Genomic DNA, 26,618 nt, shown 5'->3' on the forward strand with positions numbered 1-26,618 from the left:
CACCAGCGCTCCGCTCTCACATCCCAATTTCCACCGAGCCACAAAAATCCCGACTCCAAAACCCACAGCAGGAACCACCTGAGTAAGGTGGGGCAGCTGAGGATACAGAGGATGAGAAAGCCAAGGGGCAAAAAAACATGGATAAAGAGTTTATTCTTTAAATATAGAATATATTCTTTAAATGAAGGCATTGAAACGACTGGAGAAGGCTCCCGGAACACTCAAGTGTTCTGTGTTGCTGTTGCAAATTAAGAAGAATTCCAAGAGGAATTCTAGCAGCAGGAAGATGAGTTTAGAAGTGAAAGGTTTCATTGTAGAAATTGTAGAATTGAAACCCACATCTAAGCACTGCCACTCAGTTTTATTTAGAAGTGACCAAACTCGTGCTGCTGATGCCGCGGAGATCTTCAGCACACGATGCCTGCTGACAGCTGAAGTGACTGACACGAATATTAATGATAATCCATTAAACCCCAAATTAATCAACAAAAAGAACCCCCAAATTATTCATTTTGGTCAATGCTGAAGCTATTAAAAACTGCTAATACGGATTTCTCAGCCTGCCAGATGTATTTATTGCTCCCGCAGCAAAAAAAAACCGCTGGGAGAACTGAGACTAAAACCACAATTATTAAATATTGAAAAAAAAAAATTCTTACCCCTTTTCATGCTCTCCACTATCTCAGGGTGTGATGCAGGAGCTAAACTAAGTGTAAGGAGGATTCCTCACTCTAAAATGGCTCATCCTGAACATTCCCCCTGAAATGTGAGCACCCTCTTCACGGCAATTCTCTATCTGCTGCTCAAATTTTCAGGCTGCTCCTTCCAAATCCATATTTCTCCCTGCATTGCTGAGCAGAGCTAAACATTGTCACTGAAATAAAGCAGACCCAGCTGGAAATGCAGCTCCCACATCACCGAGACTTGAAAGATTTAAACTTTCAGTGTTCAAAGCTCTTACAACCAAGAGGAGTCTCCTTGCAATGTGGCTACGGGGGAAAATCTAATTTTCTAATCGCTCTCTAAAGGAGAAAAAGATTAGGAAAAGTACATCAAGTCGAATAAAAATATTTCATTCCTCCTTTATATTATGATTTTTTGCAGAAATCTCCAAGTAACACTTTTTCAAAGCCCATGACCCCCATGTTTAACGAGTATCAATATCAGATAAAATCACAAAGTTCAATCCACGGGGGAAAAAAATCCCCTCTATCAGTAAAACCCACATAAAAATATTTTTTAAAAATTATTTTGAACACATCTGTTTGACATCAAGGAAAGAAAATTTCTCTTTTAAAATCCTTCAGCTTAGACACAGCAGTAAAATCCTGGTAGTAAATTAGAGGGTATTTTTATGTAAGCCCGTGGATTTTACCAATACACTTAAATCCTATTTCCACCCACATGGCTTTAAAAACTTTTGTGCACAATATTAATAAACAGGCAAATGCTAACAGAGACCATGTATTCAGTAGGGTATTTCTGAAAATTTCCTTTCATCTATTAACTTCTGGCTTGGTTTGGGATAATTCTTCAAAATAAAAAATGGAGTTATCAATGAAGAATGTTACCCAGAGAATGAATTACTTCAGGGATCAGGGAAACATTTGTTATTTTTCCCATTTCTGAACACTAAAAAGCATCCAACCTGCTCTCTTCTTTGGCAGGAATTCATTGAAGCTTTGCAAAAATCAGCTTTAATAAGGGTATTGCCAAGGGTTCCTTTTTTTTTTTTTCCACGTAGACTGTGGGATGTTCTTTTCCCCAAATAAAGGTTAACATGAAAAATCAGCTGTTTGTTAGATTTGGGGTTTTTCATGACGGACTGAACTGCAGCGATCTCTTTTTCCAGGAGAATTCTGGAACACAAAGCTTCTCCCTGTTTTCCATTCCTGGGACAGGATCTTCCTTGCCCAACACGAGGGAGAGGTGGGGAGCTCTGCTGGGATCCCTCATCCCCAGCTGGAATCACGGAATGATTTGGCTTTGGGGCCTCAAAGCTCAGCTCCTTCCAACCTGCCTCACGTCCCACCAAGGGCTCGGCCACTCCTGACCTTAAACTGCTGCTCCCAAACCATCTGCTTGTTATTAATTAACACTGAATGTAATCAACTTCTTCAAGAGAAAGGCTGCAAGGGCTGGGTCCCTCAATCAAGCCAAAATGAGGATTGTGTTTATTCCTTTTTTTAGCACCTACCTCCACTTTTTTCCTCCATCTAAATCAAGCCCAAATTAAAAAGAAAACCACAGAAAACATATTGGTGAAAGCAAATCGTGTGAAATCATTCACGATTGAAATGCAAGCAGGGAAAAATCATTTATAAAAACAACTTTTCTAGAAACCTTACAATTATTTTCGCCTTTTTTCCCCCTTTTCCTCCCCGATCCTTTTCGGAAAACCTCATCTGACACACCTGGTGTGTCCAAATCCGTGGGAGCGAGCGCTGGAGAGGCCAGGGCAGGAGGATGGGAGCTGGAATGTGCTGGGGGGAGCTGAACTCCGTGCCCTGCTGTGGGTGCCAGGTTTGCTGCCTGTGTTTGCTCTGTCCCACTCGATGCTTTCCTTGGCATCCCCACAGGTGGAGCTTTGGCAGCCAAACTCCATCCGGCTGCAAAACCCTGAGCAGGCGTTTGGATGTGAAAGAGAAGAGAGCTCTGAGTGCAGCTTTGGCTGGGATATTAAATTCAAAATCCTAAGAAGCTCATAAAAGCCGAAAATAGCCTTATAAATATTTATAATTTATTCTTATTACATTTTATTTATTACTTCGGCAAGTCTGAAGCATGGAAAATTACACCGAAGCCATCGAGCTTAGCGTTGACTGAATAAAGGCCGTTTTTAACAGATAAACAAAAAGGCTCCTAAATAAATCCTGCAGAGCTCCCAATCCAAGACAAACAGGATCATTCCGATTTTAGGATGCTCCTGCAGAGCATTGTTGGGCCTTTGCTTTGTTTGATGGGGTAGAAATAAATCTCCGCTGCTGGGTCGCGGTTAAAAGCTGGGGCACTTCTGGGGAACGCACACATCCTAAAAACATCCTTGTCCAGACATGTAAAAACCTAAAACCAAGTGATTTCCCTGCTTTTGGTACTCCTGGGCTGTGCCATTGGGTTTTCCAGGGGCAGCACTGGTTTTCCTTGGCCCAAGGTGTGGCCACAACCCCAGAGGGTTTTGCTGGTCTCCTTCTCTGCTGGCAGTTCCAGGGAGAACCTGGAGCTGCTCGTGGAATACCCTGAGCTGGATGGGAATCACAGAGATCACTGAGTCCAGCTCCTGGACAATCCCAAAATTCCATCCTGTGCCTGGGGCTTTGTCCAAACACTCCTCAAGCTCTGGTATCTTTCCTTGGGGAGTTGTTCCAGTTTCCCTGAGGGAAGAACGTTTTCCTAAAATCCAACCAATCCCTCCCTGGTACAGGTGAACCCTGAGAACTGAGAGGCCAGAGCTGGAACATCAGGATGTTCTCTCCAGTACTATTATTTATAATGTGGAACCTAATTGTAAAATCCATGGAAGGAAGTTCTCTGCCACTCGGTCTAAAGCCTCATTAACACAGAAATTCCCCCTAAATTTACACTGGAATTCAAATTGTGGCCAGATTTTGCCCTCTGACACCTTCTTGCACGAGTAACTGTTTCAGGCTCTTCTTTTGGGACTGATTTGGAGGGTGATGCTGTGCAGTGAAACTCCCTTTGGATTTTCTGGAGAGGCCCTGGCACCCAGAGGAGCTGTGGCTGGATCCCTGGCAGTGCCCAAGGCCAGGGCTTGGAGCAATTTGGGATGGTGGAAGGTGGAAAGGGATAAGCTTTAATATCCCTCCCAGTCCAAACTGTTCTGTGATTCCATGATTGGAGTTCAAATGAGACTCCTGGTTATTCTCCTACCTGGAATTCTCTGCCCACAGGCAGTGTTAGTATCCATTAAAATGAAGCTGCCTTTGAAGCTGCTGCAATGAAACACAAATTGGCCAACAAATGAATAAACGGGACTGGAGAAAACATCAAGCCCAGACTTTTCCTCCCAGTTCCATGTATTTAACCTACATTCTTCAGGAAGGAAGATGGCCAGATACCAAACTGATTATCGTTTTCTGTGGATCACCTCCACTCCAAACTTTTTTTTTTTTTTTTTTTTTCTCTTAGCCTCCTCCTAACCCTGCAATCCAATAATGATAAAATCCCAGAGATACTCTGGAGACGATCAGGGCATTTAGTTGAAGTGCAGTGCTACAGATATGACATTTAAAATTGAGCCTGGAGCTGGCTGGACAGTCTCTAATATAATAAAAATAGCTTTTTCTTTCCCACATTTTACTATCTGCCTTTGTTTATGCAAACATTCAGCAAACCCAGCTGGATCACAGGCATTGTCATCAAAGAAACATTCTAGGTCAGCCAGAAGTGGATGCCAATTGTCTAAAAATAAATAGAGGCTTTGTCACTGGAGTATAATTTTAAGGCCCCTGTAATGAATAATGGAAGAGAAAATCTTTCCAAACAAGTGGGACACACTGATTTCCAGCAGAAAGATTTCACAGTTATTGTAAGCTCCAGATAACCTCATTTCTAGTGTATTTCCAAAAAAAAAAAAAAAAAAAAAAAAAAAAAAAAAAAAAAAAAAAAGATACACAGGGAGCTCACGGAAAGGTTTTGGATGGGTTTGAAATCCTGGAGGAGCTGCAGAATTCCCTGGAAAACGAGTCCAGCAGCACCTATCACACAGGCAGGGCTGAAATGCTGTGGGGAACCAATTTCCTCCGGGTCACCGAGTGGCAGGAGTGGGATCAGATTTCACACTTCCCACCTCTTTATCCTCGATAAAATGCACAAATGATTTCCTCCGAGCTAAAAGAAGAGACGAGATAAGCCCCCCTGGCTTTATCAGTGCAGCCTAATTGCTGAAGATCCTCAAGGAGCTGGAAGGAGCAGCTCCAGAAGCCCGAGATGTTGTAACAGCACGGCTCTGGAAATCTATTCGTTTAAAGAAAACACTTAGCTGAATTCCTTCAGGGAAGTTTGTAAAAGCTGCTTCCTCAATGGATAAATCGCGGAGTTTTCCAGCTGACTTTTGGCCAAGTCTCATCAGCAAAGACAGGATTTTGTCTCGAGTGCCTGACACGGAGGAGTAAAAGATTGTGGTGGGGAAAATCATTGTGAACCTGTAAATCAAAGGGGAATTTTTGCTCCCTTTTCTTTGGTCTTTATGAATTCCTACATGGGATGTCTCCTGATTTTGTTTACGCAGCTCGAAGGTGCCTTAAAAATGGGATGGAGCAGGGAAGCCACTTGTAAGGTTTGCCTGCAGTGGTGTTTGCACCGGGCAAAAAAACTGTGAGTAAATGGGGGAGCCACAGGAAATTCCCATCAAAAAACTGCCTGAGGGGCCAAAATCCTGTTTGTGCTTCCCTGGAATTCAGCTGGCACGAGACAACCTCCAGCTCTCTTTTCACTGCTGCAGAAAATCCATGGATAATCCCATGGAGTTAAAAACTGGTTCTGCACATTCTGAGACAAAAAAAAATCCCAATTTTTGGGGGGGATCAAACTGGATCCTAATAGTGGAATACGAACGAAAAAATATCTCCTGATTATTAACAGGGTCACATCACCAAAGCTGAAGCACCAGGGAACCCCAGAAATTTGGGATAAGCAGCATCGAGGTCCTTTCCAGAGTCAGAAATATCATCATTTCGGTTTTTCTATAAAATACCAGTTTTGGCCCCAAATTCCTTCAAATTGCCAGGAGGAATCCCACCTGGCAAAATGAATTCAGGGACGAAAATCACAGAATCACGGAATTGTTAAGCCTGGAAAAGACCAACCATCACCCAGCACCACTAACCCTGTCCCAAGTGCCACATCCATGGTTTTTCCACATTTCCAGAGATGGGGAATCTGCCTCTGCCTGGCTGCACATTGTGTGGGTTCATGTTTTATAGGTACATTTTTGGACTGACTCAGCTTTTAAACTGATAAAATATCACACATTAAGAAGCTCCACAACGCAGTAACAGCCTCCGTTTGGTTGAGGTTTTTTTGGGGGTTTTTTTTGGTGGCTGTTCTCCCTCAGACCATCACTGAGGGGACTTTTTCTCAAGTTACACTCTGCAGTGGCAGCAGAAGCAATCTTTGGCCTGGTGACCAACACTCCATGGATTATATGGCATTAAGGAACGGATTCCAACCCCAAGAACCATAAATCCAAGTCCTAAAACAACACGGCGTGTGTCAATATTTCTCTTACGAACGGGAGGCACTAAATTGATCTTCACTTGAACTGGGGAAAAACTCGTGGTTTTCACTTGTTCAGTGTTTTGAAATCATCAAGAGAAAACGTCCAAGGAATCACAGAGGAAGATGTGAGGGAATATAATCCAGTGCTTCCTGCAAAACCAGAATTACTGAGTGCACTGCTGAGCTAGACACCCTCTTATGTTTTTAACATCTGATGTTGCTGTGAAATATATTAAAAAGGATGTTCTATCTCTTCAGAAGGAAATCCAACCACTTCCTAACCCTCCATAAGCTGCAGAAATTGTTTAAAATCTAAAGCAAACTATCCCAGACACAAATAATTTTCTTTTCTAATTGGCTGGAACTTTACTGCTCCTTGAGAGAGAGAAAAAAAAAAAACTCCTCCAAGGGCTCTAATTCCACTAATGTTACAACTCCGAAGTTTCAAAGCTTTCTCAAAGTGCTCATGGATAAAAATAGCCTGGAAAAAAACCATTTCAATGAGGGAAAAAAAAAAAAAAAAGGGAGAAGAGGTTTCTTCACACGTTTTTCTCATCAGGTCGGCTCCTGGGATTTTTTTTTTTAATTCAAGTTATTCCAAGAAAGGAACGATTCCCACCCTGGCAGGGCTGAAATGCCATTTGTGGTATCTCCCATCCTCACCCTGCCCATCCAATGAGCAGCCACAGGACTGACATATCCACAGGATGGGTTTGAGGAAGAAGTTTTTCACTGAAAGAGTGATTAAATACTGGGACAGTCTGCTGGGGAGGTGGTGGAGTCACTCTGGATGTGTTTAAGAAGAGATTGGATGTGGCACTGGGTGCCATGATCTAGCTGAGGTGTCGGGGCTGGGTTGGACTCGATGATCTTGGAGGTCTCTTCCAACCTCCACATTCTGTGATCCTGTGACCCTGTGATCCTGTGATTCTGTGATCCTGTGATTCTGTGATTGATCCTGTGATCCTGTGATCCTGTGATCCTGTGATCCTGTGATTCTGTGATCCTGTGACCCTGTGCCCCTGTGATCCTGTGACCCTGTGATTCTGTGACCCTGTGATCCTGTGATCCTGTGATCCTGTGATTCTGTGACCCTGTGATTCTGTGATCCTGTGATTCTGTGATCCTGTGACCCTGTGATCCTGTGATCCTGTGACCCTGTGATCCTGTGATTCTGTGAGTGATCCTGTGATCCTGTGATTCTGTGATTGATCCTGTGACCCTGTGACCCTGTGATCCTGTGATTCTGTGATTCTGTGATCCTGTGACCCTGTGATTCTGTGAGTCTGTGATCCTGTGATCCTGTGATTCTGTGACCATGTGGTCCTGTGATCCTGAGATTCTGTGATCCTGTGATCCTGTGATTCTGTGATTGATCCTGTGATCCTGTGACCCTGTGATCCTGTGATCCTGTGATTCTGTGATTGATCCTGTGATTCTGTGACCCTGTGATTCTGTGATTGATCCTGTGATCCTGTGATCCTGTGACCCTGTGATCCTGTGATCCTGTGATTCTGTGATTGATCCTGAGATTCTGTGATCCTGTGATCCTGTGACCCTGTGATCCTGTGATCCTGAGATTCTGTGACCCTGTGACGGGAAGGCGGAGAGCCAACGCTCCACCACAAACCCGCCTTTGTTTACTCTGTTGTGAAATCTTCCAGCACTTCTGGGCTTAATGAATAAAATGTGCTGCACGGATAATGCCCCGGGGCTGTGGGGAAGAGGATTCCTGACAAATCCCCACGCACAACCACGGCCCTGGAGATGCAGGAGATAAAGGCTGTCCCGGGCTCCTCGGAGAGCAAACTCCCAGTGTTAATTGACGCAAAACAAGGGGAAATATTTATCAGCGGCTTGATCTCGTTAAGAGGGGAGAAATGAAAGCTGGAGGCCTCCAGAAGTGTCACCTTCTCCTCAGAGGTGACAGAGAACAGGGGGGTGGCTGTGCACAGCTGGCAGAGTCCATTCTCCTGGATCCAAAGATCAGCTCAAGGGGGACACTGGAGGAGCTGGGCCACGCTCAATGGTTTTGTGTTCCCTCATTGCCGGGTTGGGCTGTCCTCTCCAGCTGGCTCTGTGCCAAAGGAAGCCTTTCCCAGCACCTTGCCCAGCTCCAGCTGCTCCAAGCCCTGAACATCACGTCCCCTCCCTGCCAAGGCACAGCTCAGCAACACTTGAGCGGATTTCGTGAACACGGTGTGGAATTTTCACCGCGGGTTCTGCCTCTGCCTCATCTCTGGGTTAGAAGGAAAATGTTCTGTGCCACTGCTGCTGGAGCCATGAGGGGAAAAGGGGGATTTGGGAGGGGAGTTTTGCTCCCTAATTCCTTACAGGAGAGGACAGCCAGAGGGGTCGGTCGGGGTCTGCTCGCAGGGAACAGGGACAGGAGAGGGAATGGCCTCAGGCTGAGCATCAGCAGGAATTTCCCCATGGAAAGTGTGGCTTTGAACTGCCAGAGGGAGGGTTAAATGGGAGACTGGGAGGGAATTGTTCCCTGGGAGGGTGGGAGGCCCTGACACAGGTGCCCAGAGAAGCTGTGGCTGCCCCTGGATCCCTGGAAACATCCAAGGCTGGACAGGGCTTGGAGCAGCCTGGGACAGTGGGAGGCAGAACAAGATGAATTTCAAGGTCCCTTCCAGCCAAACCATTCCACAAACCCCCTGGGTTTCTCCCTTCAATCAAACCTTTAGGCATTCTCACACTGACACTGGAGAGCAGCAAACAGCTGCCTCGAGCCTCCTGCTGCAAGAGCTGGAAACATTTTCCATGAGATCCCAACTCTGTGGTAGCTCTGGCAGCTCCCGAGGCCACGCTGGGTCTGGAGCTGGCCAGGCTTTGCCTTTCTGGGGTTGGTTTTGATCAGGTTTGTCAGGGACTAAATTTAACTCTGCTCTTTATTCCACTGAGCTCTTGGCCAAAGCTCCGGGAACAGACATCCAGCATCTCCCAGTTCTGTGTTTCACTGGGAATCCTGGATCAAAACAGCAACCTCCATCTTCCACTGCGATATCTATCAGCCATTTGCTGCCCTTGGCAACACCAGTTCATGGCCAGTGCCCAGCTGCCCTCTCTCAGTGGAGCAGGGAAACTTCTCCCAGAGCTGCAGCAGAGCCAAACCCACCTCCTCCTTTTCACTGCACTGGTGCAAAATTGTTTTATACCAACTCCACATCCCAGTTCCTAAATTTTATACCAACTTCACGTCCCAGTTCCTGAGCTCTGGCTCCTGATTACACCCAGGTAAAATACAAGAAGGCAGAAATTTTAAACCATTCTGGTCCTGTCTCAGTTCTGGGGCTTCCTGTGTTTCATCGCTTCGAGGGGAGCAGGGTGAAGAATTTGTGGATTTATAATTATCCCACAAGTTATCTTTATCCCTCACATTCCTTGGCTGCTGATGCAGACACAGGAATCTCTTCTGCATCTCTCCCCTGTCTAGGACAGCCCAGGAGTGGCAGCTACACCTCCAGGGTGACCTTTCTGCACCCTCTGTTGAGCTTCTCCAAAGGGGTTCCAGATCCAGCCCAAGGATTTGCTGCCTTCCATGGAGATTTCTTCCTTGTCCCTTTCTTAAACTTTAAACTGAGGTTCTTTCCAAAGAGATTTCACACCTCATTTGAATACATGGAAAAATCAGTGCTCCTTTCTTCCCCCTCCCTGCTTTCATTCTTTCCTCTGCCCCAGGCTCACCCTGCTCCAGAATCCCCTTTTCCTTCTGCTTCCCTGTATCCCAACCTGGACATCTTGGCCTGAAGCACCTCCTGCCTTATCCGTGGGGCCCTTCCCAGAGCACTGACCATCATTCCAGAGGGTGATTTATCACTCCTCCCATCTCAGAGCACTTCCAAAATAGTGACAGCGCTGCTCAGGCTCAACAGAGATTTTTTTCTAACCCAACACTACAGATCCCAACAAACATGAATCCAGTCCAGAAATCCTTCTGGCAGCCCAAACTGTCCCCCTGGGCTGTCCCTTGGCCATGGCTGCTCTGTGTGAGCAAAACCAGGCTGCAAAACTCAACAGGGCTTGAGCTGAGCTGCAGTGAGAATCTGACACAACTGTCTGGTTTAAAGAGATTAAAACGCAAATAAAAATATAATTGTGCCTCTCCGGGGATGTTGTCGTGACCCTCCCGTCCTCGTGAGGAGGAAGAGCTGCTGGATTAAACAAAATGAAATATTTCACAGATCTATTTCTGCTCAGCTCCAGCTCTCTGATCCACGTGCTTTGGGGCTCCAGGTCTTTTTTTTTCCTGGAGTATTTGGAATTCCTCTTTAAACCCAGCAGCCTTCCAGCACCTAAAGGGCTCTGAGAGAGCTGGAGAGGGACTTGGACAAGGGCATGGAACGACAGGATGAGGGAAAATGGGTTTAAACTAAAAGAATGCAGCGATAGTTGGGATATTGGGAAGAAATTCCTCCCTGTGCAGGTGGAGAAAGGTCGGGATGGAATTCCCAGAGAAGCTGTGGCTGCCCCTGGATCCCTGGAAATGTCCAAGGCCAGGCTGGACAGGGCTTGGAGCAGCCTGGGACAGTGGAAGGTGTCTATTTTGATGGAAAAATCCCAGTGTTTTAAAGAGCATTTTGTTCCTGAGGCTCTTCCAGGAGCTCGTTATCACAACCTCATCTCTTACCACAGAGACAATAAAAAAACCCCTGCAGAAGTGAAAAATCAGCTCTGGAATTTTGCTCAGTCTCAGGGTTTTCTGTGATTTCCACCACTTTTAGCACCTCCTGCCTTCAGAGGGTAAAGATGCATCTCCTGGTATTTCAGGTGCTCCTGGAATGCAGAACTGTCCCCCTTCCTTTCACCCAATTTCCCAGTTCCCTTTTTCTCTCAGAGTTCAAAGAAAATCAAGTGGCTCAAGTGTGTCTAAATCAGCAATTCCTGCCCCATTCCCTGCAGCTGGGCTCAGTCCATTCTTGTTTCAGCTTCCTCCTGTACCAAATTCTCACCCCAAGGCACGTTTTACACCCTCTGCTCTCCCACTGAGGAGATCCCTCGATTTTCCTCGTATGCCTTGGACCACGTGGAATTCAGCCATTCATCAAACCCTTGAAAAATCATTTGGTCTGGGCTTTTTAAAATTTTGTCTTTCCTGTTCCAAGTTGGCCTCACAAGAAAAAACCCAAAATAATCTTCACTCTGTGTATTTTGTCCCAAAAATTCCGTTTTTCAGAAGTGCTCTCCCCCAAATATTGCACCTTGCTGGCACAAGGCAGATTTTTTTCCTGAAATAAAGATTTTGGAGCTCTCCCGTTGCTCCCAAGTGAAGCTGTGGGAGAAGGATTGATTACAGAACACGACAGGGCTGATTGATAATGAAAAAATCTGATATTGATGAGGAAAATTACCTCCAATAATTCAGTGGAAACGCCACCAGCACGGGAATATCGTGTGGAAAATGAGAAGGAAAAAATCCCAGGATTTCACTGATCTCCTTCCAAGCTGGTGATTTTTCCATGAGGTCATCGTGTGAGATCACATCTGTGGGGCTGTGCCAGAACTTTTTGGGATCAAAAGTTTTCCCTGGAATCACCACAGACAGAGAGGAGTTGCTCAAATCCCTGAGAATTTACACAAAGCTGTGATGCCTTTGGAAGTCGTTCCCTAAAAGTGGCACGAGCAGATCCCAAACCCAGCCTGGCCAGGAATTTCCAGCAGGAATTGTGGCAGGCATTGTGGCAGGAATTGGAGCAGGAATTGTGGCAGGAATTGGAGCAGGAATTGTGGAGGAATTGCAGCAGGAATTGTGGAGGAATTGCAGCAGGAATGGCAGCAGGAATTGCAGCAGGAATTTCCAGCAGGAATAGCAGCAGGAATTGCAGCAGGGAGGCAGCAGGAATTAGAGGAGGAATGGCAGCAGGAATGGCAACAGGAATGGCAGCAGGAATGGCAGCAGGAATGGCAACAGGAATGGCAGCAGGAATTGCAACAGGAATTAGAGCAGGAATTGCAGCAGGAATGGCAGCAGAAATTGTGGCAGGAATGGCAGCAGGAATTGCAGCAGGAATTGTGGAGGAATTGCAGCAGGAATTGCAGCAGGAATTGCAGCAGGAATTGCAGCAGCAATGGCAGGGAGGCAGCAGCCTCTGATGGCTGAAAACACAGACCAAAGGAACCAAACCAGCACAAGGAAGATCCTTAAGGAGCCAATATTTTTTTTTTCCTGGAGCAAGTCAAGAAAAAAAGATGCCAAAGACCCTCCAGAGGGAGAACCTCGGCCCTGATAAAACATATGGATGAAAATTGTAAATAAAATGTAGGAGTGGAGGAAGTCTGAGGTTTGACCTAAAAAGAGCAGCTCAGACAGGTCAAAGAAGGGGATAAAAATTAGGGGTTTATTAAAGCTCATTCTCAAGGCAGTTCTAGATAATCGTAAGAGCAGAAAATAAATTTATTTAACCTGGTTTGTCTACAGGTAAAACAACTTCAGCATCAAAATAATTCTAAACCAGCTTGAAAATTCGAATACAGGACAAGATACACAAAATAAAATACTGGAGTCCTAAAAAATCTGGCAAAACCAAAAAACTGCCTCCTGTCAACACAAAAAACCTCTGTCAGCTCTCAAACCCGAAGGCTCCTGCTGCCTCCCAAAAATAAACCCTGGGGTTTTTTTATCTGGAATTCACCCCCTCAAGTTCTCTTATATCCATAAATATCGATTTAATTTTTACATATTTCCAGCGTTTCCTAATGGAGGGAGCATCATTTTATTGATCAGTGCCAAGGGCTGGGCTGAACTCTGCTATTGATGGTTTGAGTGCCCAGAAAATGTTGTTTTTATCCCAAAAGATCCCAGCCAGAATCACCTCCCTTGCTGAGGAATGGGAATTCCTTGGGATGCTCCAGGATCCCACTCTGTGTTCACCTCGAGCTCATTTCACTCATTGTAAAATTGTGCTCGGTGAGACAAAATAATTCTGTTGAATTGGAGCAGCACACACAGTGCTGACACCAGGAATTCCCTCCAATTCTCCTTTTCATTCCTGTTTATTGCTCAGGAAAAAAACAACAGGATTGTTTTTTCCTTTGTTTTTTTCCTTTCAAAGGATCAATTCTCCTCTTTGTTACCTTTGTTACCTAAACCTTTGCACTGCCCAGAAGTGCAGAAATGACGGGGAAAGTTGAATTTTAAAGCAATTTTCTCTAGGAATAGGTGACAAAACGCCAGAAGTGCTGCTGTTTTCCTGGGATTTTCATTCCAGCTCCACACAGCTGAGACAGGCACACACCTGAGCCCAGCTGGATCCCATCTCCTGGGAGGAAAATGGAACACAGACTCCTGAACACCAGCCTGGAATGGCTGATTCCTGCCAGGATATTCAAGGTAATGGCAGATCAGCCATAAAATTTCATGGAGCATGGAGCCAAACACATCCATGTCCCTGATCTCTCCTCCTTTTCTAGGATCATTCTGAAGCCAAATGGAGTTTTAATTCTTTTTAAACGCCGAAAATAATTTTTACTTTCGTTTTTCTCCCTCACAGAATATTTAATGCTGATCTGTTTGGGGGTTGGATATTGAAAAAGGGATTATTTTTGTGGTTTTGCTCCTGTATTTCTTTACTTTTACTGCTCACGAGGAGTCAAATCCTTCCCTTGTGGGTGTCCCATCCTTGGAAGTGTCCATGGCCAGGTTGGAAAAATCTGGGATAATGGAAAATGTCCTTGCCCATGGCAAGGGTGGAACTTGATCTTTAAATCCCAAACCATTCCACGATTCCATGATATTGCCATTTTTTTTTCTCCCTGAAAACAAATAACCTCCTAAATTAGGGAGGGAAAAAAAAGGAAGTCTGGGAATTTTTGTAGCTTTTGCTTTTTGCAGATTTTTCGTCCATTCAAACATTTTTGCACCAATTTCTGCTTTAATCACAATTACAGGCAAAATGCAAACAGATGACAAATCCATTTATCATTTTAATAAAATGTTTGCCTTGACACGGAAAGAACAATCCCTCACCAAATCAACATTTGGAATTCATCTGGCACTCGAATGAATTCAGAAAGAATTCTCAAGGAATGGCACTTCTTGTACTGACATCAAGGTCTGGCTAATAAAGCCCAACCCAATGGCTCAAAAATGTGACTTTTAAAGTCCTTTTCTTCATCATCAGTGCTTGGAAACGTTTGGATGAAGGGCTGAGGGATGCCATGGGTGCAGAATCATTGGGAACATCAACTTCTGAGTTGTGTTTTCCCATCTGAGCAAAACAGATTTAAAGAGATCTTATTATTCACTCCCAGGGAATAATTTAAATATCATCCGTTTTCTTAATGAATTTACTTCCCCTTTTTTAAACTTAGGCACTAATCCACGGTTAAAAGGATTTGAGCTTTTCATTATAGCAAATTCTGAACAGATAAAACCAAAGATTCCCCTGGAAATGTCAGTAATTTAAGGAGTGAAAACGAGGAATGTCAAAACCTCAGTATTGACAGAGTCTGGGAAGTTGGATCCCACTGCTGTAATTTGATAATTTATATCTATCTGAGATAGAAGGATGAAAGGAAAACCCTTCCTATTGGATAATTCAGGCAGGGGAAAAAAAAAACAACCTAACAATAAATACTTACAAAACAATCTGGCTCAGCCTGATTAATGGAACAGGAAATGAGATTAAAACTGTTAAAAACATGGAATGTTCACTCTGGCTCCGGAGGGGTGTCATTCCTTTTTCATTATCCAACTGTCATCAGTGAGACCAAAATTCTGCTCTTCTAAAGATCAGGGACAGAAGTTGAAAGCAATCAACTTTGACAGCAGACTCCAAATGGATTCCACTGGCTTCCCATTAAAAAATGAACGAGGCATTATTCAACACATGGAAAGGGAAAGGATTTTATTTATTCAATAAAATCACCCCACCAAGACTTCAAAGAAAAACCTCTAAATCAAATCTTCACAATGGAGCATCTCTAATGAAGACTTTTATAACTGAACTATCTGGAAAATGTTCTGTATAATGGTATTTTCAAAAAAGAACAGGAGAAAGTCACTCCTGGACAGTTTTATCTGCTCGTTTTTAGGTCAATCATTCAGAATCCTGGATTTCCAGAATTCAGAATCCCAGATTTCCTCTCCTACTTTTTCTCTACTCCAAATAATGCAAAAGGACCCAAATTATTTGAATTTGGAAAATCTCCGTGGAAGAAGGAGAGAAGTTCCCTGAGTTTGGGGCTTTTCTAAACTGTCCCAAATAATCCTTGCAACACCCTGGTGGAATTCAGGAGGGATTTTGTCACAACCCCAGCCAGGGACAAACACAGCCCAAGCACAGCCAGTGGGCTTTGGGGTCACATCCTGCTCTTGGGACACACCAAGAGCCTCAGGAGCCATTCCTGGGGTGACTTCACCCCACAGAGATCTCTCCAAGGGTCCACCTTGGTGTAGCCCTGGCCAGGCTCTTGTCCTGCCCAAATCCTCTCAAAGGTCTTCCAATAAATATCTGCTTTATTCTCCAGCTCTGTCCAAGGGAAAATTGATCTTCACTTTTCAAATTTCCCCCTCTTTACTCGTGGGGCAGCTCTGAGGCAACACCCAGACTCATTCTGTTCTCTGCTCTTATTCTAAGGTCTGACAACAGCTTTTTTTTTATGCATTGATCCATTATAAATCAAATTTCCCTCCAAGGACAACACGATCCCATCCAAACTGACCCCAAAAGTCCCTGATGCCTTAAGTTTGATCTTTCCTGCATTTCAGGTTCTGTGGTGCCCAGGGGCAGCTCTGAGCTCACAGTCAGTGTCACTCAGCTCTGCACACAGCAGGGACACAAAACAAATCCTTCTCCTGCTGCTCACCAAGGACAACTTTCAGCCCAAAGCACAAACAGGGTGGGCTGGAGGGAGGGACAGGGATGGGACCTCACAGCCTGGAGCTGGAATGGGACAATCCAACCCCAAGGTGTAAATGGAGCAAAACTTATAAAAGTGTGAGACTTCATAACCCATCATCCATTTTGTGTCCATTTTGTGCCCATTTTGGGTCCATTTTGTGCCCATTTTGTGCCCATTTTGGGTCCATTTTGTGCCCATTTTGTGCTCATTTTGTGCCCATTTAAGGACAATTTTGTGCACATTCTGTGCCCATTTTGTGACCATTTTGTGCCCATTTTGTGCCCATTTTGTGCTCATTTTGTGACCATTTTGTGTCCATTTTGTGACCATTTTGGGTGTAGCCCTGGCCAAGCTCTTGTCCTGCCCAAGGTGGATCCTAAAGGCCTTTTAATTAATCTCTACTCTATTCTCTTAGCTCTGTGCAGCCTCTGCCCCAGCTCAGCCCTGCCAAGGTGTCACCATCACTGGGATGATGTTGTTCATCCCCTGGGGCCGTGGCTCAGCCTCTCCTCTCCCCACAAACATCTCCCTGTTCACACTTCCAGCCTCCCAAACATCCTCAAACTCCAACACCAAAAATCTCCCAACACAGTTCCCAGCACTGGCCAATTCCTCATCATTTTTTAGGACTTTTCCCTAAAAAATCTCAGCATTTTTTTCCCTCCCAGCTCTAACACCCGCTGGCGTTTGCCTCTGGCTGAATTTGGTGCATCACAAACCCCACACAAATGAACTGCAGGATGGGCTGGATCCCAGAGAATCCCAGGATGGTTTGGGTTGGAAAGGACCTTAAAATTCACATTGTTCCCACTTTCCACCTTCCCAGGCTGCTCCAAGCCTGGCCAGGGACACTTCCAGGGATCCAGGGGCAGCCACAGATTCTCTGGGAATCCATCCCAGGGTATCTTCACCCTCCCAAGGAAGAATTTCTCCCAAATATCCCATCTAAAATGTCCCTTTTTTTTTTTAATTTGAAGCCATTCCCTGTGTCCTGTTGGATGAGTCCCTCCTGGGCAGTGCCACCTCTCCTGCAGCAGTTAACTGGAAATTCCTACCAGAAATAATCCCAGTGAACTCAGGGACACAAACGTGCAGCAACATTCCAGAGTGACAGAATTTCAGGAATAAAAATAGTCGTTATTTAAAATAATAATAATAAATAATATTTTTTTTTTTTAAACAGATCCATTCAGTCAGGGCCTGGTGAGAGTCCAGAGTTTTGTATCCAAAGGAAAAGTGTCTGAAGCAGTTCTGGTTTTGCTTCCAGCCCAGGGCAGGAACTGAGAGAGCTCTGAGTGGATAATTGATGGAGGCAGAGCCAATTAATCCCAGCAGACTGCATCCACTCCAACAGAACAAGTTCATCCCTTCAAACCCTCACCAGGAGGAATTCTGCTCACAGAGCACCAAAGAAATGGCTCCAGAGGATGGTTTTCCAAGCAGACTTTCCAAATGCTCCTCCCCTGAATGAAGGGAATATATCCCAGCTAATTAAAACAGCAGCTGAGAGCAGGAATTAAAACTGGGCTGCTGAGGAGGGGATTGGAATGTCTAAATCAAGCAACAAAGTGCTCATCTGGTGGGGTTTTATTTTAATAGATGTGCAAACCTAATCCCAAATTCAGGATCTTGGATCATCCCTCTTCAGTTTATCAGGATTCCGTAGATAAAATTCATTTATTGCTCAGCTAGTTGGAAATATTTGAAGGATTCTGGAAAGTTGGCCTGGAAATGGAGTTGAACTATGTGGAGGATTAAATCTATGAACACAAACAAAAGTCCATCAACTGTCAAATTTCACTGTATTTAACACTGCCTCGTTAAAAACCTCTGTAAATCACACGGGTCTGCTTGGAAAAGGAGAAATTAATCCTTCAGCTGAGGTTGAAGTTTTAAAGGGATGGTTTGGTGCTCAAAGTTGACAAAAATCAACTATTTTAATAGAGAGGAGATGAAAAAGGAGGAGCCATTTCCCATTTTTAGTCACCAAAGCTGTGAGCACCCCTCAAGAACCACCCCAAAATCCCGTTTTAACCCCGTCACACAAAACCTGGGACACTCTGAATCTGGGAAAGGGAGAGGAAAAAATCCCCCTGAGCTCCTTTTCTCCAGGTTAAAAATTCCCAACCCCTGCCTGGGTCAGGATTTGGAGCAGTGATTCCCAAGCAGAAGATGCTCCAGACATCCCAAATCTTTCCAAATCTTTCCTCAAATCATCCCAAACCTTTCCCAAATAAATGAGAGTGGAGCCCAGGCAGAGTGATGGGATAAGGGAAACCTGGAGCATCACATGATGAGAAAAACCAGAAATGAAGAGCAGGAAAAAAAAATAAAAAAACCCCTAAAAACCCCTAAACAAAACAAAAAAGAAATGATTTCTCCAGATGAGGCCTGATAGCTTTGTGAGCACTGCCAGTCCACAAGCAGAGATTTTTATTAGCAACAGCTCTAATAAGAGGCAGCTTAGACCTCTGCCTCCTATCAAGGTGGAGAAAATGATTTTTTTCCTTATATTTAAAAGATTATCACTTCCTATCTCATCTCTTCTTATTAAGTTTACAGCAATATTAAAACAAGATTTGAGTGAATAAAGAACATAATATACTCCAAAATAGAGAATGTATTCTTTGGAGCATTATAAATGCTCCTGGTCTGCTTGAATGGAATTTTAATGGAACAAACCCACCTTCTCTGAGGAGAAAAAAAAATAAAAAATAGGCAGAAAATATTCTCCTTTTCCAAAGGCTTCATTAAAAAAAAAAAAAAAATCTTGTTTTACAAGCACAGATCACTCTGAACTGAGGGACTATCAAAGAACTGCCTGTAAAAGATTAACAAATCACCTCTGGTCATTCTTTCCAGCAGCCAGAACGTTTCACAAATGGGAAAAAAAAAAAAAAAGTCATTTAGGGGGATAAAATAAATTCCTATTTGATATCAAATGAAAGGAAAAGCTGATTTTTGTCACCTCTCTGTGGAATTTTGCTGCTTTTGATCAGCGAGGCAAAGAAAAAGGAGAGGTTTGTGAGGTGGGAAAGGGAATTTGGATTGGGAATGGGGCTTGGAGATGGGGAAAAGCTGCCTGATGAAATGGCCACATTCTGTTTGGTTGCAGGTTTGTCCTTTGTGCTGGGGTAGAGGAATTCTATCATTTACAATTAAGTCATTAATAACAATTAAATTATAATAACCATTAATTGAATGGAACAGGGAAAAGCTCTGCCCCAGCCTCTGCATTCCCTCATTTCCCCCAGAAAGGATCCACTTGGTCATGGAGCAGAAATGGCATTTGCAGTTTGGGATCTGAGTTCTGTAATTAGAGGAAATGTCTTTTCCCAACAAAATTCCTGCAGGTTTTTTTCCCTGTTTTCTGTTTGGTTGAGTGTCACTGCAGGTGTGTCCTTTGTGATGGGGGAGAGGAATTCTATCATTTACAATTAAGTCATTAATAATAATTAAATTATAATAATCATTAATTCTTAATTGATTTTTTAAACAGGCACTATTTGTTTCAGGATTTCTCCAGAGCCTGAAGCTCAGTTTTTATCCTCCTGGGCACTGTTTGATCCTGTTTTAAAATTCCATATTTAGTGCAAACTTTCTCCAAACCCATCCTAAATCCTGCAGCGAAACTACAAATTCATCACACATAAATCTGTGCACACATGTATATAAAAATATTTTATTACACTTCATCTTGAAGCCAGATTGAACAGAAATATTCCTGTTTTCCTTTGCACCATTAATTCTCCTGGAGATATTTTGGATGGTACTGATCACCAAGTCAGAGAATTTTCCCCTCAAGCCTTTTTTTTATTCCTAAGTTTTAGGACTCTTTTAAAAGAATATTTCTCCATTTTGGTGTGTTAAAATACTACTTGGTCTAAAAATTCACTTTTCAGAGCTAAATGCAGTGAGTTTTATAGTTTGGATTAATTATTCTGAGGGACAAAGTGGGACCAGCTCCACCATCACCGAATTAAAAAGTTTGTGCACAAAAATCCTCAAACAAACCCATAAACTCTTGCCCATAAAAATGCTTCTATTTAAGTACAATTAAGTATTTAAACACTTTTATTTTCTCTACAAATAGAGTTTCCATAAATACTCTGGGATTTCACAGGGAGGTCGCACAAAGCACAATTGTTTCCAAACTATTCTTTTCCTTTTCATTCCTAAAAAACCAGGAGCCAAATTTAGGACAATTTATTCCAATTCCTGAAGAAATATCAGTTAAAAATAATAATGAATTATTCTTTTTTCCAAACCAATCAAGGAATTTTTAAGCTCTGCACTGAGTTTTTAATTGATTTTTTTTTCCTTGTAACAACCATTTCTCTGTCTGTTTTACTCCAGGAGATTTGCTGGAACAGGGAAAAGCCTTTGGAATTCCAAGAGCACAGAAATTCCACTTGAGATGGATAAATTCCTATTTATTGAGGAGTTTCAGGAGCTTTCCTGTCCCCACCAAAGGATCCTTTACAAATTCCCTCCTCATTCCTTCAGAAAACAACTGAAGAGGATCATCTTAATGCTACTGCCCTCTGCTGCTCCTGGATTAGGGAGAGGGGAAAAAAAAATATTCCAACTTTGGATTCATTTGTGACTGAGCAACTCAAAGAAAGCTGCAGTGTATTTAAATCTAGGATATTCCAGGGAAGTGCATGATATGTAAATTAAAAGTTGTATCGCATGGTTCTTGTCTTATTTTGGATAATTTAAATATCTGCATGTTGATATTATTTTAATAGCTGGAAATGAAGGGTCTGCTAAGCACTCTGTGGATATTTATTCATCCTGGTGAAGGAAATAAAGTGTAATTTAGAGAGGTCTAAGTTATTTCAAGGGAGTGCCAAAGGATCCCTGCTGCAGTTTGGAATAAAACCGTGGGAATGAACAGGTCTGGGAGTGGAAAACTTTGAATTAAAGAAGTGGCTAATATTGATTTTTGGGCCAATCTATTCATTTTGAAATTATATATTAAATTTTAGGATAACACTTTTGAGTTTGGGATAATGTTGTATCATTGAAGTTGTCAGAGGCGAAGTTCAGGAAAAGAAAATGCAATTCCTGCTCCATCCCAAAACCCTCATCAAACAGCAGAAAACGTGTGGGAATGGGATCCCTTCCCTCCTTCCAGAAGGGTCTGGGAGAATCCCTTGGATTTCACACTCACCTGTGTCCACAATTATAAAAAAACCCAACTTTTTTTTTTTTTTTTTGTTTTTTTTGGGTTTTTTTGGTTTTTGTTTTGTTTTGTTTGGAAAAACAACGTGGCAGGATCAATCCTGCAGCTTTATCTCCAGGCAGATCCCACAAAAGCTCTTTGCCCTCTCTGTTTTTTCCCCTGCCAAACCCAGCTTTTGGGTTTTCCTGCTTTTTCCCCTTCCCCTACAGAGAATTAAACCCTGCAATTGTCCCCCCTTTTTTAATTCCTGCAGCAGAACAAATCACTGGCTCGCCCTGAACGCACACAATCCTATTTTTGATTTTAAAGGATGTCAAATTTTCCATTTCAGAGCCAGGCAATAACTACAGACCATTTCCCTGGTGCCATTTAATTAATTAATCCCTCAATTAGAGAAACGCTGGCTGTGAGGGTGTATAACATGGAATGGCTAAAAAAAACCAGAATTAAGGAATGGGAAACTCCTGGAATTGTCCTGGGTTTTTATATCCCAGGTGTATCCCTGAGGCACAGGACAACTGAACATTTCCTGGGATGGTGCAAAATTCCAAGATAAAAAAAAAAGAAAGGATGGAGGTGGGGAAGAAACAGGGCAGGTAATCAGAGGAGATAAATGTGAAAATTTCTGGTGATTCCTAAGGATAAAATACAAAGAAAAAAATAATAATAATCCCATTTTTCTGAGGTTTCAAAGCCCAGCTAATGTGAAGCTTTAATTATTTTTGCAGTTTGGGGTTGGTTTTTTTTTTTTTTTTATATTAAACGTGCGCTGAAATCCGAAACTTCCAGCTAATAGAACACATGTGGAGGTAGACAGAGCTCCTCTGGAATGATTTCATTCATTCCATGCACTGGGATGCCAGAAAAACAAAATCTGAGCTCAGAGCAACCACCAGGACACAGAAGGCAAGAGGGGAGGGAAAGTTACCATCAGCACAAATGGCCAAATTCTGCAGAAAAGCAAAGATTTGGTGCCTGGACACTTGTGGCGCCTCGGAGATTTCCCTGCTGACAATTCCTGGATGGTTTTGGGATGTTTTCCGCCTCATTTCCCAGCAACTTCCCAAACTGCTGCTTTGTGAACTTTTCATTTGCCACTGGAAAAGCTGCAGCAGCACCAAAGCTCACTGGGGAACCCCCTGCACCTGCTGTGAGCACAGGGAATCGTGGAAAACAGGGAATTTTCTCTGGGAAATATTCCCAGGGAATATCCAGCAGCTCAGATTCAGTTTTTATAGTGAGGAGCTATTTATTATCCAGCTGAAAACACTCAGCCACAGAAAGCCCCACGTTATTCCTGGTGATCCATATTCCACATCCCTGAATTATCCACACTCCTGTATCCCTGAATTATCCACATTCCTGTATCCCTGAATTATCCACATTCCTGCATCCCTGAATTACCCACATCCCTGCATCCCTGAATTATCCACATTCCTGCATCCCTGAATTATCCACACTCCTGTATCCCTGAATTATCCACATCCCTGCATCCCTGAATTATCCACATCCCTGCATCCCTGAATTATCCACACTCCTGGATCCCTGAATTATCCACATTCCTGTATCCCTGAATTATCCACATTCCTGCATCCCTGAATTATCCACATTGCTGTATCCCTGAATTATCCACATCCCTGCATCCCTGAATTATCCACATTCCTCTATCCCTGAATTATCCACACTCCTGTATCCCTGAATTATCCATATTCCTCTATCCCTGAATTATCCACATTCCTGGATCCCTGAATTATCCACATTCCTGTATCCCTGAATTTGGCTTCCAAACATCCAGGAAAAAAAAGCCTGGAAAACAATGGACAGGTGAGAAAACTCCAGGAGTTTTCTTGGAGCAGCTTTGTTCTGGATTTCCCTGCCCTCATCCCAATCCTGGGGCCAAGGAAAAGGGATCAGCTCCAGCTCCCAGCCTTAAACCACGGGCAGGGTTGAGCTGAACTCGTTTAACTCCTGCTCCTGGGCAGATTTTGGGGGCTCAGAGCCCCCCCAGAGCTCCCCAGTTATGGGAGTGCTCCTCATCCCTCCAGCTGCTGCTGAAGTTTCAGGAGTTAAGGCTAAAAATCCCCATTTCCCACTAGAAAATCCCCATTTCCCACTAAAAAAAATTCCCCATTTCCCACTAAAAAAAATTCCCCATTTCCCACTAAAAAAAATCCCCATTTCCCACTAAAAAATCCCCATTTCCCACTATAAAAAAATCCCCATTTCCCACTAAAAATCCCCATTTCCCACTACAAAATCCCCATTTCCCACTACAAAATCCACATTTCCCACTATAAAATCCCCATTTCCCACTACAAAATCCCCATTTCCCACTGCAAAATCCACATTTCCCACTACAAAATCCACATTTCCCACTAAAAAAATCCACATTTCCCACTATAAAATCCCCATTTCCCACTAAAAATCCCCATTTCCCTCTAGAAAATCCTCATTTCCCACTACAAAAATCCCCATTTCCCACTAAAAAAATCCACATTTCCCACTACAAAAAAATCCCCATTTCCCACTACAAAATCCCCATTTCCCACTATAAAAAATCCCCATTTTCCACTATAAAATCCACATTTCCCACTGCAAAATCCCCATTTCCCATTTAAAAATCCCCATTTCCCACTATAAAATCCCCATTTCCCCCTAAAAAAAATCCCCATTTCCCACTAGAAAATCTCCATTTCCCACTAAAAAAATTTCCCACTAAAAAAAATCCCCATTTCCCACTAGAAAATCTCCATTTCCCACTAAAAAAATTTCCCCATTTCCCCCTAAAAAAAAATCCCCATTTCCCACTATAAAATCCCCATTTTTATAGCAGTTAGTTATAAAAGAAAAATCTCTAAAAATTGGATGTTGGAGTGATTTCCCCTCCACGTGTGTACAGCCAACAGCCACCGAGGCAGGAGCAAGATGATCCCAAACCTGCTGTGCTCAGGGGTGGTGCAGATATACAAAGAACACGATTTAAATCCACAAAAAAAGAGAATTAATCACGGTTTTCTCCCCTATCTCACATCTGTGACACAGCCTGCACACACACGTGGACACACAGATTTCCACAGGAAGAGATAATGCCAAGGGGGAGAGAATGCTGGGAGGCTTTAATTACAAATAAATTCAATTTAATCCACTCTCAGAGAGATACAAACCCACCCAGCATCAGTCCTGTAAGGAGGTGTAATCTGGACAGCAAAAACCCAATAAATACCAAAACAACATCTCCAAAAAAATCACTTTTCCAAGACTCATTCCTGCAAAAGCACCTCTGATGCAGCCCTGAGCAAAAGAACATTTCCAGGGGTTGATTTTCCTCGTTTAAATCCAGATATTGCCAAGCTCAGAGTGCTGGGGGCTCCTCTGAGCTCCAAATCCTGCTGAAGGCAGAACCTCCAGCCCAGAGGTCTCCCAGTTATTCACCTTCACCAGGAACCATTTAAATAATGGATTTAATCCATTTTAAAATAGCTATTTTTCAGGGATGGGACCCTGCTGATGGCAGAGTCTCCAGCCAAGAGGTTTTCAAGTTATTCACCTTCACCAGGAACCAAACAATCCCTCACACTCTCACTCAGAACAGAGTGCAGAAAAATCCCTTTGCTTGCTGCTGTCCTTTTTAAATCCATTTAAAAATGGATTTAATCCATCTAAAACCAGCCATTTTTCAGGGATGGGGACCCTGCTGATGGCAGTCTCCAGCCCAGATGTCTCCCAGGTTTTTCAGGTTCACCAAAGAACCCCTCCCACTCTGAATCCTTGGAAACTTCTTGCAGGATGATGTTTTTTTATGCTCTTTTTTTTTTTTAGCAGAACTCAACATTTCAGGGGTGTCTGAGATCAGATGTGAGCAGTTCTGCTGAGTCCTGAGAATTCCACCTTCAGGGACTCCTCAGCCCAGGAAAAGCTGCTTTTTTCCTCACCTCATAAAACCTCCTCCTCACCAAGAACAGAGGCAGATCTGCCTCTCTCAGGGCAGCCACACCATGAAAAAGGATAAAATGTGGGAAAAAAAAACCCCAAAAAATGGGTTCTTGGGGACTGAGGCCACATCTGGTGACACTCTGTCCTCAAACCAGCTCCTCCAGGACAGGGAAGAGGCCAAAGGAGGGAGAAAACAGAGGCAGAAAACATCCTGCAGAAATGATGAACCGAAATATAAAATATAAAATATTTTGGTCACATTTTATCCTTTTGTGAGATTGTTTTTTTTTTATTTCACCAGAGCAAGTTTACTCTAAAACAGGCACTAAAAAATGGGAGATTATCCCAATGTTGCATCAAAGACCAAAAAAAAAGCTGTTAAAATTCAAGCCTGCTCCTACCTGCCCGTCCTGACCCACGTGGACTTGGTGGATCTGCAGGTTTCCCTGGAAAAGGACAGAAAGGGACAATCAGCACGAGTTTGGGGCTTCCAAATCTGCAAAAAAAACCATCCCCCACCCTCTTTCAATCTGAAGGAAATCCAGGAATTTAGGAAGTTCTGCTGAAGGGTCTTTGGGCAATCCAACTCAAATCAGCCTCAAGAAGAAGGGAGTCTCACACCCAGCACGTTTTGCTTTTGGAAATTACTGGATAATCTGGTTTTATGCAATTTTTTTTTATTATTTTTTGAGGTAAAACTTCAGGTTTTCCTTCTTTCTATAAAGCTGCAAATTGAAATCCAAGCCTTATGAACCCAGAATGAGCAATGTAACACTTTTCTTACAGGCTTGCAGAGCTATTTACTCTTTGCTTTTTTTTTTTTTTTGATTTTTATCCTCATTCCACATTGAAAACCAACCCAATCCTATTGCAGGGATTACATCTCTCTAAAGAAAAAAAAAATTCTCAATAAATCAAAGCATTTTAAGCTCCCAAGTCCAATAAGGAAATCTTTCTGACATGAAGTTTTTGATTCACATGCTCACAGATGTCTTTCCAAAAGTACACTTGGATTAAGGGAAGGCAGCTTCCCCAAAAAGAGCCTTGCAGTGAAACAGCACATTTTGGAGGAGAAAAATCCCAGTTTGTTGGTTTTTTTGATTCTTTTTTTGTGCAGCTCCTTTTGCTGGCAGCTCCTCTCTCAATTTGTGTACATTGTCATCGGGTTTGAACCAGATGTTTTCATCTGTCAGGGACAAAACTGCAGCTTTTGAAAGTCCCCTCCAGAGAAAAGAGCCAAAGGATCCAGGGTGTGCTGGAACCTCAGGAATCATTCCAGCAATCTCTGCTGAATCAGCACTTCTTCCGTGGCTCTTTATCCCAAAAAAACCCCCACAAAAACTCCTCCAGTTTTATGGCAGCACCACACAGGAGAGCCAGGATATTTTAATCCTTTCTTCTCTCTCTCAAG

General features: G+C 43.2%; 2 protein-coding genes across 5 annotated transcripts in view; one reads left to right on the forward strand and one right to left on the reverse strand.

Annotated features, from left to right (window-relative positions):
* Positions 1 to 26,618, forward strand: part of LOC136366440 (large neutral amino acids transporter small subunit 1) — a 268,449-nt gene that overhangs the window by 115,399 nt on the left and 126,432 nt on the right. The gene's annotated exons all lie outside the window — the stretch shown is intronic.
* The window catches only part of LOC136366431 (protein BANP), a 115,772-nt gene that overhangs the window by 28,727 nt on the left and 60,427 nt on the right, over positions 1 to 26,618 (reverse strand). For 3 of the 4 annotated variants that reach the window (XM_066327468.1, XM_066327467.1, XM_066327466.1), the window contains one exon: positions 25,609 to 25,653. In XM_066327468.1, coding sequence (XP_066183565.1) covers positions 25,609 to 25,653 — 45 coding nt within the window. Of the gene's footprint in view, positions 1 to 17,804; positions 17,847 to 25,608; positions 25,654 to 26,618 lie in introns of those variants that run through there. The other variant, XM_066327470.1, reaches the window with a different exon arrangement.

This window comes from Sylvia atricapilla, chromosome 12 (assembly GCF_009819655.1).
Source record: "Sylvia atricapilla isolate bSylAtr1 chromosome 12, bSylAtr1.pri, whole genome shotgun sequence".
Classification (NCBI taxonomy): domain Eukaryota; kingdom Metazoa; phylum Chordata; class Aves; order Passeriformes; family Sylviidae; genus Sylvia; species Sylvia atricapilla.